Source organism: Ixodes scapularis, unplaced genomic scaffold (assembly GCF_016920785.2).
Source record: "Ixodes scapularis isolate PalLabHiFi unplaced genomic scaffold, ASM1692078v2 PGA_scaffold0__279_contigs__length_252992795, whole genome shotgun sequence".
Lineage (NCBI taxonomy): Eukaryota > Metazoa > Arthropoda > Arachnida > Ixodida > Ixodidae > Ixodes > Ixodes scapularis.
The window spans coordinates 249319625-249336006 of NW_024609835.1; the positions used below are offsets into that span (position 1 = coordinate 249319625).

General features: G+C 47.9%; 1 protein-coding gene across 1 annotated transcript in view; it reads right to left on the reverse strand.

Annotated features, from left to right (window-relative positions):
• Positions 1–13035, reverse strand: part of LOC8031121 (attractin-like protein 1) — a 119579-nt gene extending 106544 nt beyond the window's left edge. Inside the window, exons 1-5 of the mRNA XM_040210364.3 lie at positions 12702–13035; positions 8375–8575; positions 6723–6848; positions 6258–6385; positions 1115–1271 (exon numbers count right to left, since the gene is read on the reverse strand). Of these exons, the coding sequence (XP_040066298.2) occupies positions 1115–1271; positions 6258–6385; positions 6723–6848; positions 8375–8575; positions 12702–12955 (866 nt within the window). The 5' untranslated portion in view covers positions 12956–13035. The remainder of the gene's footprint in view (positions 1–1114; positions 1272–6257; positions 6386–6722; positions 6849–8374; positions 8576–12701) is intronic.
• Positions 13036–16382: the final 3347 nt, after the last annotated feature.

The following is a 16382-nucleotide window of genomic DNA, read 5'->3' on the forward strand; positions in this document are numbered from 1 at the left end:
TAGTTTTATCGGCGCACTGGCGGGACGGACACGCAGCGCCATCTGGAGGCAGTCGTTGAAACTGAATTGCGCAGCGGCCAATAGGACTTCTGGGATCAGGGAAACTAGGTGCCCTTTTCCCACGTCAAACTGATGACTTCGGCTCGCTCTATGGAACAGTTAATGCTTTCGCATAAAAACCTATTTAGTCATCATTTCAAATTGGGAGCTAGCTAGCTGACCGAGCGCCGAGATCAGTTGGAATGGGCACGGCGGTTGGTCAGAGCGCCAGCCTCGGGATGCGCGTGTTCATGCACCCAGTGGTCTTTCTCACTTGCAAAGGCACACTGATGCTTGTCCGCAATGTTGCTGTTTTGCGGACATCTGTTGGGTCTTTTGACCGCCACAAACCCATCCTCCTGTTTTCATGCAAAAGCCAGCTGCTGAGCTCCCTTTATTTTCTTATTTATTACTTCCCAAGATTAGCTTTGAATCTAATGGTGTCCTAAAAGCAATTTAAGTTTAACAACTCATCTGCAGGTGCAGATGGCATCAACTCAAAAATATAAGAGTGCCACAACCATTCTTTTTGTTTTCAGCAATCTCAACCGGAGTGGTGGACTGGAAGGTGGGCAAGATCCTTCCCATGCTTCAAGCAGCAGCATCAAAATTAATTTCCCTAATAGAGTCCGAATGTGTGTTATGACCTGTAAAAGGTTGGCTCGATGGCACAGACAGGAAGACCAACCAAACTTTACAAATCGGTATGTTGTAACCGCACGTTTGCTGTAACCAGATCTGCTGTAACGAGGTTATACTGTATATGCTACATTGGAGTACTGAAGAGTTTGTTTTTCTCTAGAAACAGAACAACGGTTGCACAGCGTTATTGCTGGCACACCAGCAACAAACTTGGAGGCATCCTAAACAAAATACACTTTAAATTACTATCCCTTTTTGCACTTATAATTTTTGAAGATGCCCGGTGAAACTGAGTTCAAATTTATCTCATTATTTTGAGTGCATAAAAGCATCAATCTGAGGGGGAGTTGGAATTTGTTTTTAAAATCTTCTTAAAAGCTAGCCTGTTGATTGGAAGATGACTGCTGGCCCAAAGTGGCTGCCCTGAACCCACCTGGCGATCTGCTGGTCCAGCCGCGTGAGGCCCTCGCCACCCACCACCCACATGGAGTCGCCCACGACCAGGGCCCCGTGCAAGGCACGGCCCTGCACCCAGCCCCTGGTGGGCACCAGCTCGTACAGGGCACCACCTTCCACCACGCTGCAGTCCCCTGCAAGATGCCCACAATCCTTCCACTTGCTCATCAACCCCACTAAACTCCTCGCTACTCTCGAGTCTTCCAGAGTAACTACACAATGAGCAAGCATGAAACCGTCTCCTTGCTCGCATATTGATCGTTTCTTGAAATTCCACTTCCACAGCTTGCTCCTTTCCACACAAGAACGGGACCGTCCAAAAATATGAGACCAACTGCACACCTTCGCCGAGTTGGTTATTTTCCGGACTGTCCTCTCTCACATAAATAAAAGGGCAGAAGCCTTAACAAGTGACCGTAGGTTACTCGCAAAAAGTGTAAGAGTACACGTGAAAGTACTTGAATAATCTGAGTTAGTTCTTCTAAAAGTATTTAGGATGACCAGAGCATTCCAGGCAAGTCTGTCCAACACACCCCCACCGGGCTCGAGAGAGCCTCTGGCCAGCACACAGCTGGGGCTCCAATGCGGGGCCCCAGCTGTGTGCTGGGGCCCCGCATTGAAGTCCTCTTTCGGCTTGATTTTAGAAAATCCTTTGGTATAGAGTCTACAGGTTTTCCCTCTCCTTTTAATCTAAACAATGATCAATTTAATTCAGGTGCCATCCAATTTACTTTAAGCGCCACCCAATTTAATCCCAGCACTGCCCAATTTAATCCCGAGGTCAGTGAATTTAATCCGCAATATGTGCGTGCATTTATTTGTCTTCAGTGACCATGTTTTGCTTGCATTTTTGATAGCTTGGAGTAATTGTTTTAAATTTAGATTTTATTGGAGACAACTGATAATTTTATCACTATTCCGATTATTTGGAGTTACTAGTCGCGTGATTGGTAAGGCTTAATTGACATGTTGATTACTATTTCGGTAACCGCGAGGCTTTGGTGGTGCACTCGGCTTTATTTTAGCTGAACTGACATTTTGTTTACTCTTTCTCATTACTTCGACCCATTATTGATACAATTCAGATGATACAAGTACAACTGCAATTTGTGGTTACTCTCTCGATTACTTTGCACTACTATTGGTACATGTGACTTTATTCAAAGCTTAGTTAATGTATGACTTGCTCTCCTAATTACATCGACCTATTAGTAACACAATTTACATGATAAAAGTTCAACAGACATTCCTTTATTACTCTCTCAATTGCTCCGAGGAATTGTTGCAAAAAAATAAGTTGGCGAAAGCTCATTTGACCTTTTGATTACTTTATGGTTATGTAGCGTATTGTGCACGATCACGTCTTGAGTTGGCACCTGTGGTACGGAACTCTATAGCGATGTCGCAGCATGATAGGCACATTGGCTGTTGTCGTTAAGTATAATTGCCTCCTTGTTGACCTTGGTATGAAGCACGATAGAAGAGTTACAGGAGACACGCATTTTCTGCGCCAAGTTCTGTGTGGTTCTGTTGATTGCATGCAGCTGTTGATGGCGCTAAAGTTTTGTGTACCGACCAGGCAGACATTCAAGTGCCACTTTTTATCCCAATGTGCAGTCCATCTGCCCTATAACACACGCCTGCAACAAATTTATGATGCCCTTTTGGTTCACGTTTTTGTTTGACGTTACTGTACATGTTTATGACGTTTCAACAGTGTACTGCTGCCACTAGGCTGTTGGCAGGCACTCAATAAAATATCTATCTATCCATAACTAGTATTGACATAAAGTACTTTATACAAGCAAAACTTCCATTACTCAGCCCATTTCTTTTAATCATTATTTACAAATGCGACTACATAAAGGTTCAGCTATAAGACGTGGATTATTCCTATGATCACCCGTGTTACTATTCACCAGACTTTAAATTAAGTCAATTAACATAGTGGTTACTTTTTATCTTCCCCCGATATATTACTCATGCAACTGAGTTCATAGCAGAATAATTGACACCTTGATTACTTTGAGCAACTAGCGACCTATTTGACTTTATATCGGTATAATTTGCAAAACCCCCACTTTTAATTATTATTACTATGAGTTTTTATACAACCAGGTGATTTATTCTCAGGTCAGTTACCATTATGATCACTCCTTTGATTACTTACACTTACTATTGACCCAAAGGAGTTTGACTTGGCCTAATTGACATTGATACCTCCCGTGATTACTTTGAGCAAATAAACTCATTAATTATGAGCTCGAGTCCCATTATGATTACTCTTTTGATTACTTTGTTGCTTTTGACCCAAAGACCTCTAATTTGCTTGAACTAACATATTGATGACTGGATTACTTCGAGCTTCAACCAACTGATTTGTTATAACCTCGATTGATGTTATTACTATCTTGATTACTTCGAGTTACCATCAACTCAATACGACTCTCCAATTACTTTGAGTTTTTACACCACCAATAGACCCTTTGCAAAAATACCCAAAGCCCAAGTGACTAATCCCGTCGTCTTTCCTCCCACTACCACCTGGCATACGCAAGCAGGCGTAGGTTACCAAGGCAACAACTTTCGAGCAGCCGAGAGGGTGTTGCGTTGGCTATCTTGCGAGGCTGCCTCTTTCTCATCCCTCTCCTTTGTTTGTCAACGCTTTGGCGAATGTATTCGCACCCTGCCCCGGTTGAAATGGGTGGATTCGGTGACACTGCAAGACGTGAAAGGAGGTTACGACGTAATCACTTCGCGATGCGTTTACGCTGCCACAGATACGACGTTCCGGCGGATGGTTCTGGCGGACGACTGCTGGTGGTAGCTGCCACAACTCACAGGCAGTCGTAGAGGCACAAAGCGCGTCATCTGTACCGAGGGTTCCCGAAATTCTCCGTCGTCGTAGCACTGTACGTTTTGCTACAGGTCTAGTATGAGCTCAATTCACATTATTATTACTCTTTCAACTGGCTTAGAGTTACTCTCGACTTGAGGGACTTTAATTCGGGCTAATTGACATTTCCTTTCTTTTCATTATTTTGAGCTAATATTCGACCAATTGATTTATTATGAGCTTCAACAGGGTAGAGAGCTCGGCTAGTTGGTGGAAGTTTAACAGGATGTAGGCGTAACAGCGTGTAACAATGAAGACTAAGAAAAGGAACACATAACAAAGGATGAGCGCTGACTCACAACTAAATGTTTATAAGTGAGAACAGACAAAGAAAACACGAAGTGCACAATCAGCCACGCATGCACCATGCAAACTGTCTCGTCGGAAACGGCTTCATCAATCAGCGCATCGCTAGCCTTTGTTCATAGTAAAAAAAAACATTTCGTTTACCGATTACAGGCGGTACCAACTTCATTTCACAATTTATGTCGCAGTATAGGTTAAAATTTTGTCTAGTCCAAAGAAGCTCAGGAGATAGTTTTGACGAAGTCAATGCAGTTACTCTGCCAGGGTTGAACAAATCTTCATTAATAGTGCAACATTTGTCAACTTTCCTTGAGGTCAATGCTATCTGAAACCGATTTGAGCTCTTTTCAATGCCTGAAAAATATTGCCCAGGGCAGTTTCTTTTAGAAGAACAGATAGATTTCCACCCCCCAAAAAAAAAGAAAAAAAAACTTTCACCAGTAACAACTAAAAAGAAAACTAGTTTTGTGTCGCATGTACTGGCATGGAGCAGTCTACTGCTAAGCAGTATGATTTCATGCGTATTCACATTGAAAAAAGAATTAAAAGTGTCCTCAGAGATGAAAGACACGACGGCCTAGTCCTTTGTCCATGTTGGGTGATCGGAAGTCAGAAAACAATGAAGTTTCCGAATTGCGCTTAGTGGCAGAGTGTCCATGCCTTGGAAATGGTGAGAAACCGAACCTCAAGATACTTGACGCTGCCAAGATGGCCACGTGCACAGTGCTGCCAGACCACCAAGCAGTTTCGCATATCGTCTATTAAGCCTCACCAATCGTGAGCCTAGTAACTCGAAATACTGATCAAAATATCAGTTGTCCCCGACAAAACCTAATTGTATAAACAATTACTCTCTAAGTTATGAAAAGTGTAAGAAAAACCACGGCTAATGAAGCCAAATACATGCCTGTATATATTGTGGGTTAAATTCACTGTCCACAAGATTAAATTGGGTAGGTAGCGCTGGAGTTAAAGTGAATGGCACTTGAATTAAATGGAATGGCACTTGAATCAAATTGACAATTGTTTAAATTAAAACGAGCAGGAAAACATGCCGAATGGCCCCTGGCAAACCTCGGAAAAGGATAACCTAGGCAAAAAAAACTGCCAACGACCCCATTAAGTATTCTGCGATTGATAGTTTCATTGTTGAAAGATCTGCTTTAGAGTTGCTTTTAGTCCGTGTGCTTCAGGATATTCGCTTTAGGAGCTTTGCTTTGAGCAAAATAATTGTAGATGTGCTAAAGGACATGCCTCTCGTGAGTGATAGTAGGGGTCCTGCACCATTTGCTGTTCTTGTGTCGCTGCAGCCCTCCATCTACTCTGCTCAGCGCAGCACAGAAGAGAACAGAAGCGGTAGAAACCCCTGTGAATGTTTTCTAATATAATACTAGGCACTAAGAAGTAATTGTTCACTGACTACTTGAAAAGAGTGAATCCTAGAGGAAGGACTGGACTACGGTTGGCCCACTAGCGGGCCATTCTGGAAACGTTGAAGTGCTGTCTGAAAGGAATGTTCCTTAGTTTCCATACACGCTTATGTCAAGAGATCTATCAAAATTTGGTGGGGAAATGCTTTCTACCAAATTTAGAGTGAGGAAATCACTTTAGCATTCAACGTTTATGAGGACATTACTTCTGCACGAAACCCTCCGAAAGCTACTACATAGGAAAGCAGCCTCTCAAAGAGCAACACATCTTCCTACTGGCGGAGCGGTGGGCAGCGACATGGATGGACCCCCGTTCATTTCAAAGGCCCTCAAACCCCGAGGACGCCGCAGAGGTCTACCAAGTATAGCGACAAAAAGAAGGGATCATAAAAAGGCAAATGATTGCGCGTCGAGGAAATGCTACGGCGGAGACGTCGGCCAAAGAAGACGCCAGCAGAGTGTGGTCCCAAAGCGCAGGAAAGAGTTACCTCCGTCGCAGACGCAGTCCCGGCAGGGGGCCCGGCCGCAGTCCTCGCCCGTCCACCCCGACGGGCAGTGGCAGACGCCCCCGACACAGGTGCCCCGCCCAGAGCAGCCGCGGGGGCAGCCGTCCACCCTGAAAGCCATTTCTCCCTTCACACAACCGCCGCCGGGGCAGATACATGCATCCCCAGTATGCTTCCTGGTGACGCCCGCTCAAAAGCATCGCCTAGGGGAAGCGAGAGAGGTCTCACAGCCTTTTCACAGCATGCCTACGGAAAGGGCAGCAAGTGGGGACATCGGTCCGCAGAGAGCAAAGCGAGAAGGCTTTTAGGAACGCCCACCGTGGCAACAGCTCGCATCACTCGGGGGACGGCAGGGAGCCAAAAGTTGCAAACGGAGGGGAGCTCTAACCCAAGTAAAAGCCACAAGCTCCTAAAATGACAGCCCAAGACAGCCAAGCATGCGCTTACCTGTAAGTTAAGTTAAATCCACTCATGTTGTACACGGCGTCGCTGTAGAAATGTACAAAGGCACTCCCAGAGTGAGTGACAATTTCTGGTAGCCGGGACGAACTTGCTTTTGACAGGAGCAGGCCACTGCAAAGGAGAAGCGGGCGTTAGCGGCACACAGATAATTTGCTCCGCCACGAGCACCACCGGGTGCATTCCCCCAGTCTGCTTGGGGGAAGCCTCGAGGGTGCTTTTCCAAGTTAGGTGGTGTGCACAGGTCTCCATGGTGAGGACCTCACTGTGAAATGAGCTCCTCACCCATTGTGCACACCACCAGAGAAGTTGGAAACGTTGGCCCATCCCACCAGAGCTGACACGAGGACGCCGCAACTTTGCAGAGACAAGAGTTTAGAGTAGGTCTGGTACCTCCAATGGAGTGGTGTGCAAGGAAGGGGTGGTGTATAGAATACCTTTGACGGGTGGGACGGTTTACATAGGACAAACCGGAAGGTGCGTAGATGACAGACTAAGGGAACACGCACTGGTAGTAAGGTCTTCGCCCCTCGGGTAATCTAGCGGTATGCTGCTTCAGGAAACTGTCATCCTGCTACAAAGCTTCAGGAAATTTTCATCCTGAGCAGAAACCCTCAACCAAATGACTAGGAAAATTTCGGAGGCGTTTTTCATAAAGAGGTGCGAAGGCGACACGTGCATTAGCACCCCATCAATAGCATTGTACGACTGAAAGGTGGCATATCTACAGTCCTTTGTTAGCTCAAGCTAGAAAGATTTTATGTAGATTATTGGACAATGTATTTACATGACGTAGAGGGCTGATGATAAGGCATATATGTTTTTTCTTTGCAAGTGCGCTCTACTGTCTGTCTTCTTTTACCGGTCCTCGTTCTTTAGCGCTTTTAATCCTGAAATGTATCCTTAACAAGCCCAAGTGAATACCCTTTTACACCTCCAATGGAGCTTCCCACAGCACTTTCTCCTCGGCCTACATTCAGGTCGCGTCTAACCAGCTGGGTCGGGCAAGCCTTCTAGGCTGACATTTGTATGTGGTCAGGTTTTGCAACTTTCCTTCCCAACCTTACAAAATGGCAACAGTCGTCACGTCGTAAAGACAATCTAGCAAGGTGTGTAGCGGGGTGAGTCGGTGCGTGGTCAGAATGCACAAACCAGAGCAACCAAGTACAATCAGAAGACTGTCCTTGTACTTGTCCTTGAGTCTTTTTTTTTTTTTTCTTTTCTATCAATCTGGCAGGAATGCTTTAGTTTGGCGACATCCTCCGAAGCAGGCATTGGACGGCGTCTACTGCTCGAGGCATTCGGTAAGCCTTGTTCGCAGAAGGATCACTGACGCACTCGCGCAACTCGGCACAGAAGGCGCGCAGCCAGTTGAAAGTTTACGAGCGACCGACGAGCTGGACGACATTCTAGGTTCGTCACGAACTGCCGCTTGGAGGACCGACAAACATACCAAACATAAAAAAACTCCCAGCACTCGGAGAAGCGTCTAACCTAAAGATGCCGGGTCTAATGTCCCTTTCGTCGAACGTGAATAGAAACAAATTTAACGTGGAGCCTTACAAAAGTTTTCATATGAGCACAGCTAGCCCAAGGTCTAAGGAAGTCTCAGAAAGAGATTGGGAAGAAGTGAGCCTTGCCTGTAGGCGGCCACCATGGGTGCGAACATGGAGTCCCCGTCATACACATACAAGTGGTCCCAGCCGCACTCCGTCTCGAAGTGGGAGAACTCCAGCCGGATGGTGGCGTTGGGCAAGCCGCTCTCCACCAGCCAGGTGCACTTCATGTCCTTGCTGTAGTTGCCTACCCCGGTGCTGATCACGCCGCTGGGCTCCGTCAGCCTGCAATGTACATTCAGACAGGCACAGTGAGCCACTCTGTGTAGGTGAGAGCCAGAGCAGTACAACCGCTAGCCTGGGGTCTTTACACGCCAGCACGACGCTCATCCAGATCGGGCAGGGGTGGGGACCAGCTGCGGGAAGGCACCACTCCCGGGGGGCCCCCGCCAAGCTCCCATTGGCTTCCACAGACGGCTTAGGGGTCCAAACAACTCGTGCACCCCAGTAGTATTAGATTCGGGGGCAGTCACCCATTCAAGTCTTGGACAGTCCATGTTCGCTAGGCCCAACGTTACTAGGACACTCAATTGGGAAACTGTCATGAAAGCCTGCATTAAGAAAGTGTCTCCGATCAGTATTCGAGAACAGAACTAATGGCGATCGCAATGCCGCCATTTCTCCAGCAGCGGCCACTCCGAGAACTGCACAGCTGCACATATTGGTGCATGTCGAGTCGCGCAAGGGCCGGCGGCCCCTTCATGCAGGGCCACCTCACAGTAGCTAGAATATTGCACGAGATAGCGTTTGCTATTACACTTCAATTTTGGCTCCGATTGGCCATTTTGGTGCCGAATTGTGCAAGGGGCTGCCAACCCCGGTCTCCCAAGCTAGGACATGCCCAGGTCAACACGCGCTATCTGAAATCACCGGTGAGACATTGTTCTATAAAAATAATATTACTTGTGCCGCAAAACCTTGTAAACTAAAATTTCATAAAACATCATGCTCCTGTCATTCCGTACTAATCTCCAATAAAAGTTCATATAAAAAAAGCCTTTTCCACTTGTTTTTATGCAAAGATATGCTTTCTGAAAGCTCATGATAACCCCAGTAAAGAAAAAAGATTCAACCCCCACCTTGGCACCTCGAGTCTGGTAGTTTCGGTACTCACAGCAGCTAAAGGGTGGCGCCGTTATATTTAGTTTGGCCTCGGTGGACGCCAGCAGTCCAGGTTTCAAAGGTGAGTTTCCCAATAGAGTGTTTTAGTAACGTTGGCTAGACCCTATCAAGTTTGGACAGTTCATACCATCGGCCAACCCAAACCAATAGACTGGCTAATATTTGTATGCAACATACTAATTCATACTTTTTTTTTTCAACTTTTAATCGGGTCCTCTAAATTACGGTAGCCGGCCCAAAATCAAACCGATTGAGTCGGTGGTACGACGTTCGAGAGACGATTAGCGAGACGACTGCTCTTAAAGAATTCCAATTGTTGAGAACTGCTGCCGTTGTTGCCACATCCGCAAGACTACCAATAATTCTGCCGTGTATTGTAAGAAGCCAGCAACTGGAACATATTTTTAACACTACGACACAGTTTAAGTGTATAAATAAATAAGGCTCTTTTATTCAACATACAAGCATTTGCGTTTCCACGCACGAGCGTCGTTTCCGTTTCCCTTTTTGTGGATGACTCGAGAGTGAAAAAGAATTGACTGAGTCTGAGTGAACGAGTCTTTCACAGATGGCGATACATTTCAAAAACGGCCCAGGCTCACTGCACATGCAACCTACGAAAGAGAGCAAAGAGCAACACATTTTCCCGATGGCGTCCGAATTTCCCGTTGTATCAACGTTTCCCAACATGTTAAAGATTTCTTTCCAACTAGATATTCCCTCGCCAAACACACATTTCAAGACCTTGTTGACACGTGCAAGTTTGGATTGCCTAGGGAACTAGGAAAGGTTAAACACCTGCTGCCCCACCTGGATGCCCTTGTCGTCAAAAAGTGGAGGGGTGCGCGTCAGAGGCACTAAGGGAACAGGGCACGTGACATACATTTCGCTCCAAATCTCCCCTTTCAACCTATCTGTTTCTATAAGTAAAGGCAGTGTTTTCCAGGTTGCTTGAGTCCTTTCACGTCGTGCGTCCTCCCAAGTAGTTGGCATGTTGAGGGAGCATCCTCCGGTACTCCACTCTATTCCAAGTGCAGACTGCGCCAATAGGTCGACCCGCCGACAGCCAAAATAAATGCCGCCGGGACGACTCTCAAAAAGTGCAATAAAACTGGCCTTTTGCGGCCCGTCTCGGCTACAACTTTTTTAGTCTGGTAGTTGACAGAGGCACTCATTTCTATGAAACACCAAAAACGACGCCAATAATTAGGCACCTGCATGCAAACTAACAGGGGCAGACGCTGTTGGTCAACATTAACAACGTGGCATACTGGAAGTGGAAAAGTGTTTCTAGAAACCCCTTCATATGCACTGCAAAAATCTCTTCAATCCTAGGGTGGCCGCTACGGCAGCCCCCTTCCCCGGAAGCGTGGCGTGCAGTCGTCGGCTGCTCGTCCTCAGAACATGTCTGAGCCCCCGCCGGCGAGGAGTTGGTGGCCAAAGCGGTGCTCTGGCTCTGCCAATTGGTCAGGACACGCAGCCTCACAGCCTCCGCACTTTTACAAGTTCACAGGGGCCTCCGAGTGGCGCGGCACGCGTCCGAGGCCCCTTCGCACAAAGGCCATACAAATAGCGCCAAATGCGCCAATGCACGAGGCCTGTGCTTCGTGTGGCCCTGGGAAGCGAATGGCGGTGGAGCTCGTGGCACATGTTTTGCACAACGATGGTTGTCGGCACTTGGAAGGAATGTGAATTTGATCGAGGGACGATGGCCACGCGCCTTGCCGTTTCACTGGGGCCCGACGTTCCAAACACTGCCAACTCTTTGACAGCTGCGCGCACTCTCCCGAAAGCATCTAGTTGCGCAAGCATGTGCGCTGCGGGACCTTTGCTCAGCGTCAGGCCCCTAGACAGAAGAGCGGGGCTGTGGCACTATGCCTCCGTGCCGCTCGTACACACTACTCAAGTTTCGAGCAGCGCACCTGGTGCGCAAAGTCAAGTAGGTTGTGTTTCGGTTATGCGAAATTCACACATAAAAGAAAACGAGGAGAACAAAAAATAGAAAGCAATGAATGTATTGCTTTGACAGAATGCCAATGCTCTTAATTTGTTGACGCAAGTTCTTTTTAATCACGTGCAAGTATAGATGCCGAGAGATGCTTGTACATGGCCATGACTCGTGCAAGATCGGATGACGAAGGCGGCATTTATGGTAGCGTCTTGCCAACACTAAAGCGTCAGTTTATGCCAGAATTACACGGTCATGTCTTGCAGATGCGCGCCTGGCCGAGAAAAACGGGCCTATGGCGGGCACTCACTTGCTCCCACGTTTGGAAGGGACGTCTCCAAACGGGCACTGCAGCTCTCTATGCGCGTAAACCACTCTTCTTATTCAAATAAGTCAGTTTCTAATGCATCTCAAAATGTTCTGCGCAGTGTCCAGAGAGGCCGGGGACCAGCAACCGACTGAAAAGAATGCTTCACCTCCCCGAGTGATTGTGACAACAGAGCCTCGTATGCGTGGTTTTCATATTTGATAACAGTGTTCACGGTGCACGCTCAGACCGATCCATAGTGCAAGATACATGTGGACATTGTATGTGACGCAGCTGCCAGATAAAATGCTCTCCTCGCCATGGTTGCAAGCACCAGATGACTTTTAGATAAGCGGGTAGTGTAGCCCGTCGTGGGCCCAGCTTCCCATGCTTGTTTCCAAAATCGTTTTTTTTTTTTTTTTTACGCTTGTTTTTAAAATTGTTTTGTATTTTTATGCGTCATGTTATGTATAGCTGCTGCTTAGGCACAGCTTTGTCAATGACCCTAGTTTCGTGCTTCAACAGCGGCAAAAACAGCTTTATAAGTGCATTGAAGCGATCTTTCGCAGCGTTCGAGCCAGCACCCGTCGAGGTCGTTGCAGAGGCGCCTAGGAAAGCGCCCGTGTGCCACAAAAACGTTTCTTTCGTAGTTGAGCCCGGCGGGGACGCTGTTGGCATAGGCAACTCGGGCGGCGCGCGCCCATATTACGTCGCAGCGTCCGCCGTGTTGTGTGTCCTCGCCTAGAGAGTATCAATCCTACGCCGTGGAACGAGCTCACCTCAACCTCGACGGTGTATGAAGCGCCGTGCAAGCTCGCCGTGAGCTCGCGCAGAGCAGAAAGCGAGCAATGAGCGCTCGCAGAACACGGGGGACTCGCTGGCCCACACTCGAGCGCGTTTTTGCAGCGACCGAGGCGGGGTCAAGCAGGCGAGCAGTGGCGACGTGCGAGATCGGGGCCCGAGCCAGGATTTACCTCACACGGCCGGCACAGCGCTCACATCCCGGCCCCTGCCAGCCGGGGTAACATAGGCAGCGTCCGTCACCGGAGCAGTCCCCGTACCAGCACTCCACGTCACCGCACAACGTCCTTTCGGCAGCGGTGAGCTGCCACAGGCACACGAGCAGCGCACAGAAAACCATTGACCAGCATCGTGGATCGACGAAATACAGCCGTTTTCTTCGGGATTTTCTTCTCACCATACAAAAGCAAAGAGCGAATTCCATCATCGGAGTGCCATGTCCTCAGATATTTGAGCAGACGCCGGAAAGCTCCACTAGGGCCGCTGGTGTCGCCGAAGGGTCGGTACCTGGTGGATGGATGGATAGATGTTCTGTGCCACAGAGCCGTATATGTAGAGAGATTGGTCAATGGGAGGCGCGGGCAGTGCCAGGGTGTGTACCAGATTCGGAAATAGGGCTTGGCATGCTCTCTTGACTAACCAGAAGCCAACGTTGCCAGAAGCCGAAAAGAATCCCCTAGCGGTGGTAGCGAGAAACCGTTCTGATCAAAGGTCTATGTTCGTAAATGGTTCTAATAAGCGCGTAAGAGTGAAGTGTAGTAACTCTTTATGGTTGAAAATAGGGTCACGTGTTGTTTTGATCATCATGTAAAAAGATGTAAGAAACGAATGCGCCGCTCAACTCTGTTTTGCTCGGACAGAGTGTGACCGCTCGGACGGCAAATTCCCGGCCCTCGGCGCTTGGCGTATGGATTATGTCGATCGTTCCGCTAGTCGCACTCTTCCACCATCATTTTGGATGAGCGTGATTGAAACATCACGTGTACTATATTTTCAATCATCGAGAGTTAAGGCCCGTTCACACTCTTGCGACCGAGTACGACTGATAGCGACGAGATCTCTTACAACTTCTTAAATGTTTCTAGAATGAGGGAACCACTGATCTCAATGACAATTGTCATAGAGATCAGTGGAGGGAACACACTGACATTGTGGCGCCATCTATGCGGTGACCCTAGAACTGCATTTCACAAAAGCCAAGGTTCTGCGGGATTTCCGAGGTCAAATGTGCGTAATACCCATAGAAAGGCTCGTTTATAACATTGACAAAAGTTTTTCGAGCCAAAAAAGAAAGGATATTGCGCGAGAAATAAAAAAAAAAATAGGCCGGACCGCCGAGTTTACACTGCTTCCCAATAGATGGCGCCAGTGTGTTCCCTGGTTTAAGAAGTTTAAAGGCCCGTTCACACTCTTGCGACTGCTTGCGACCTCTTAAACCTGGGTTCCTTAAAACTTCTTAAACCAGAGAACACACTGGCGCCACCTATTGGGAAGCAGTGTAAACTCGGCGGTCCGGCATATTTTGTTTTATTTCTCGCGCAATATCCTTTCTCTTTTGGCTCGAAAAACTTTTGTCAATGTTATAAACGAGCCTTTCTATGGGTATTACGCACATTTGACCTCGGAAATCCCGCAAAACCTTCGCTTTTGTGAAATGCAGTTCTAGGGTCACCGCATAGATGGCGCCACAATGTCAGTGTGTTCCCTCATTCTAGAAACATTTAAGAAGTTGTAAGAGATCTCGTCTCTCTCAGTCGTACTCGGTCGCAAGAGTGTGAACGGGCCTTTAAGGAACCCAGGTTTAAGAGGTCGCAAGAGTGTGAACGGGCCTTTAAAGGGGTACTCCACCGATTTTTTTAGCTACCTCAACTAACTATATTTTCTGACTCCCCGGCCTTTACTCTCTCCGGTATGCTATTTAGAATCGCGAAATTCATAATAGTTATTGCGAAATGGGCAAATGAAAATGATGCAAAAACCAACATTCAAATATACGCGCGCTTTTCAGGGCCGTGACGTCAGTGGCAGGCAGGCTTGCCAGTCGAGCAAGCAGCCAAAAAATAGAATATGCCAATCATTTGTTGCGTGCTGGAGCGCGGGTACTGCAGCGAGCTTCCCAAGCATTCATTTGACACCATGAAACTGCTTCGAATCAGTTTAAAACAAAATCTACAGCCCAAAGAGTGAACCCCTGCCTTCCACTGACGTCACTTTTTCATTGTTGCCAGTAGAGACTTCGAGCTTGAAACACACGGTGAGGACCAAAACTGTAAATTCAATAACTTCGCGGAGAAACAATATTTTGACCTAATATTTGGGATACTATTTTTGCGATGTTTGTTGGTTAGTTTAGCAAAATTACAAGCAAATCGGAGACAGTGAAAAAATCGGTGGAGTAGCCCTTTAAGGAACCCAGGTTTAAAGGGATACTGAAGCGAAACTTGAAATACACCTATTATGGTCAGAAATAGGTTCAATATGATCAATGATATTCATAAATCATAATCGCGCGTTTGTATTTTGAACGGATGGCTATATTTTTCACCCTGATGGGCCCGATTGGGCGCGCGCTCAAAAATCGGCCATCGGAGAGCGCGATGCGTCTTGGGATATTGGGCGCATTCGTGACGTCACTTGTGCCGGTCGGGAAAGGCTATGGCGTGAATGTTGTGGTTACGAGCGTTGCCACTTGGTGGCGCGTCGACGATTTACGGTCTCGAGGCCCAGGTAGAGGAGCTGACTAGGCAGCTTAATCATGAGAGGGAGCAGCGGGTCGGCCTCGAGAAGCAGGCGGAAGAGCTGGGGGAAGTATGGAAGGCGGGTTTAGAGGAGCGTAAGAGGGAGTGTGACAGTAGGGTAGAGCGCCTGGAAGGGGTAATTCGAGCGAGTGAGAGTAGCGAGGGAAGAAAGGAGGAAGTGTCAGTTCTAGCGGGACGAACCACCAGTCTGCAGGCTGGGGTCCCTGGTGGTCGGGAGTCCGGCCTGTTGGCAGGCGGGCTCGACGACGCTGGAGAGCTGATTGAACCCCAGCTCAATGGCGCCTTCGAGCAGCAGGCGTCGGGCAGTCAGGTGACAGGAGATAAGTCGCAGGACAAAGGCGCGCAGGCACCAGGGGGATCTAGGGTACTGGTAGTGGGGAGCTCTAACGTAGCACGGGTTAGGAGGGGTGTACATAACAGGGTGAAGGGAGACCAGAGGGTAACCGTAGAGGTCCAGCCAGGGAAGTGTATGGTGGATGCTATGACCGCAGCACGTGAGGGGGTGTGGGATAACCGGGAGGGAAGGAACCTAGTAATAGTTCATGCGGGGCTTAATGATGTGCTGAAGGGTAGGAGCCAGAACCTCGGAAAGCAGCTAAACGTGGGAATACGTAAGCTGAGGGACGTGTCTGAGAATGTGCATGTGGTTGTGTGCACCATTCCAGAAGTTCGGGGGCAGTCCGGGTTAACGGAGAGGAGGGTTGTCGAAGCCAACGGAGTAATTAAGGGTATGAGTCGACAGCTTCGGTACGACGTAATGGAAGTAAACAGAGAAGTGTACGAGGCTGGCTCCCGCCCTTTTGCAGATGGCATTCACTACAGTGAGGCCACGGGTTACAGGGTGGGGGATAGGATGGGCCGCACGGTGACTGCTTTTTTGGGGGGACCGAGGGCCCTGGGGGCACTGAAGTAACTGAAAACCCAACAAAGTCAGGAGAGGCACCCAGGGTTAAAAAGAGGAGAAAACGTAAGAACAGGTATAAAAAATCAGCACAATCAGACATTGGATATATTAACATGCAGGGTGGTAGAAATAGGTTAAAATGGGAAGAGGTAGAGGAGCAACTAAGAAAGGAGGATTTAATGGTGTATGGG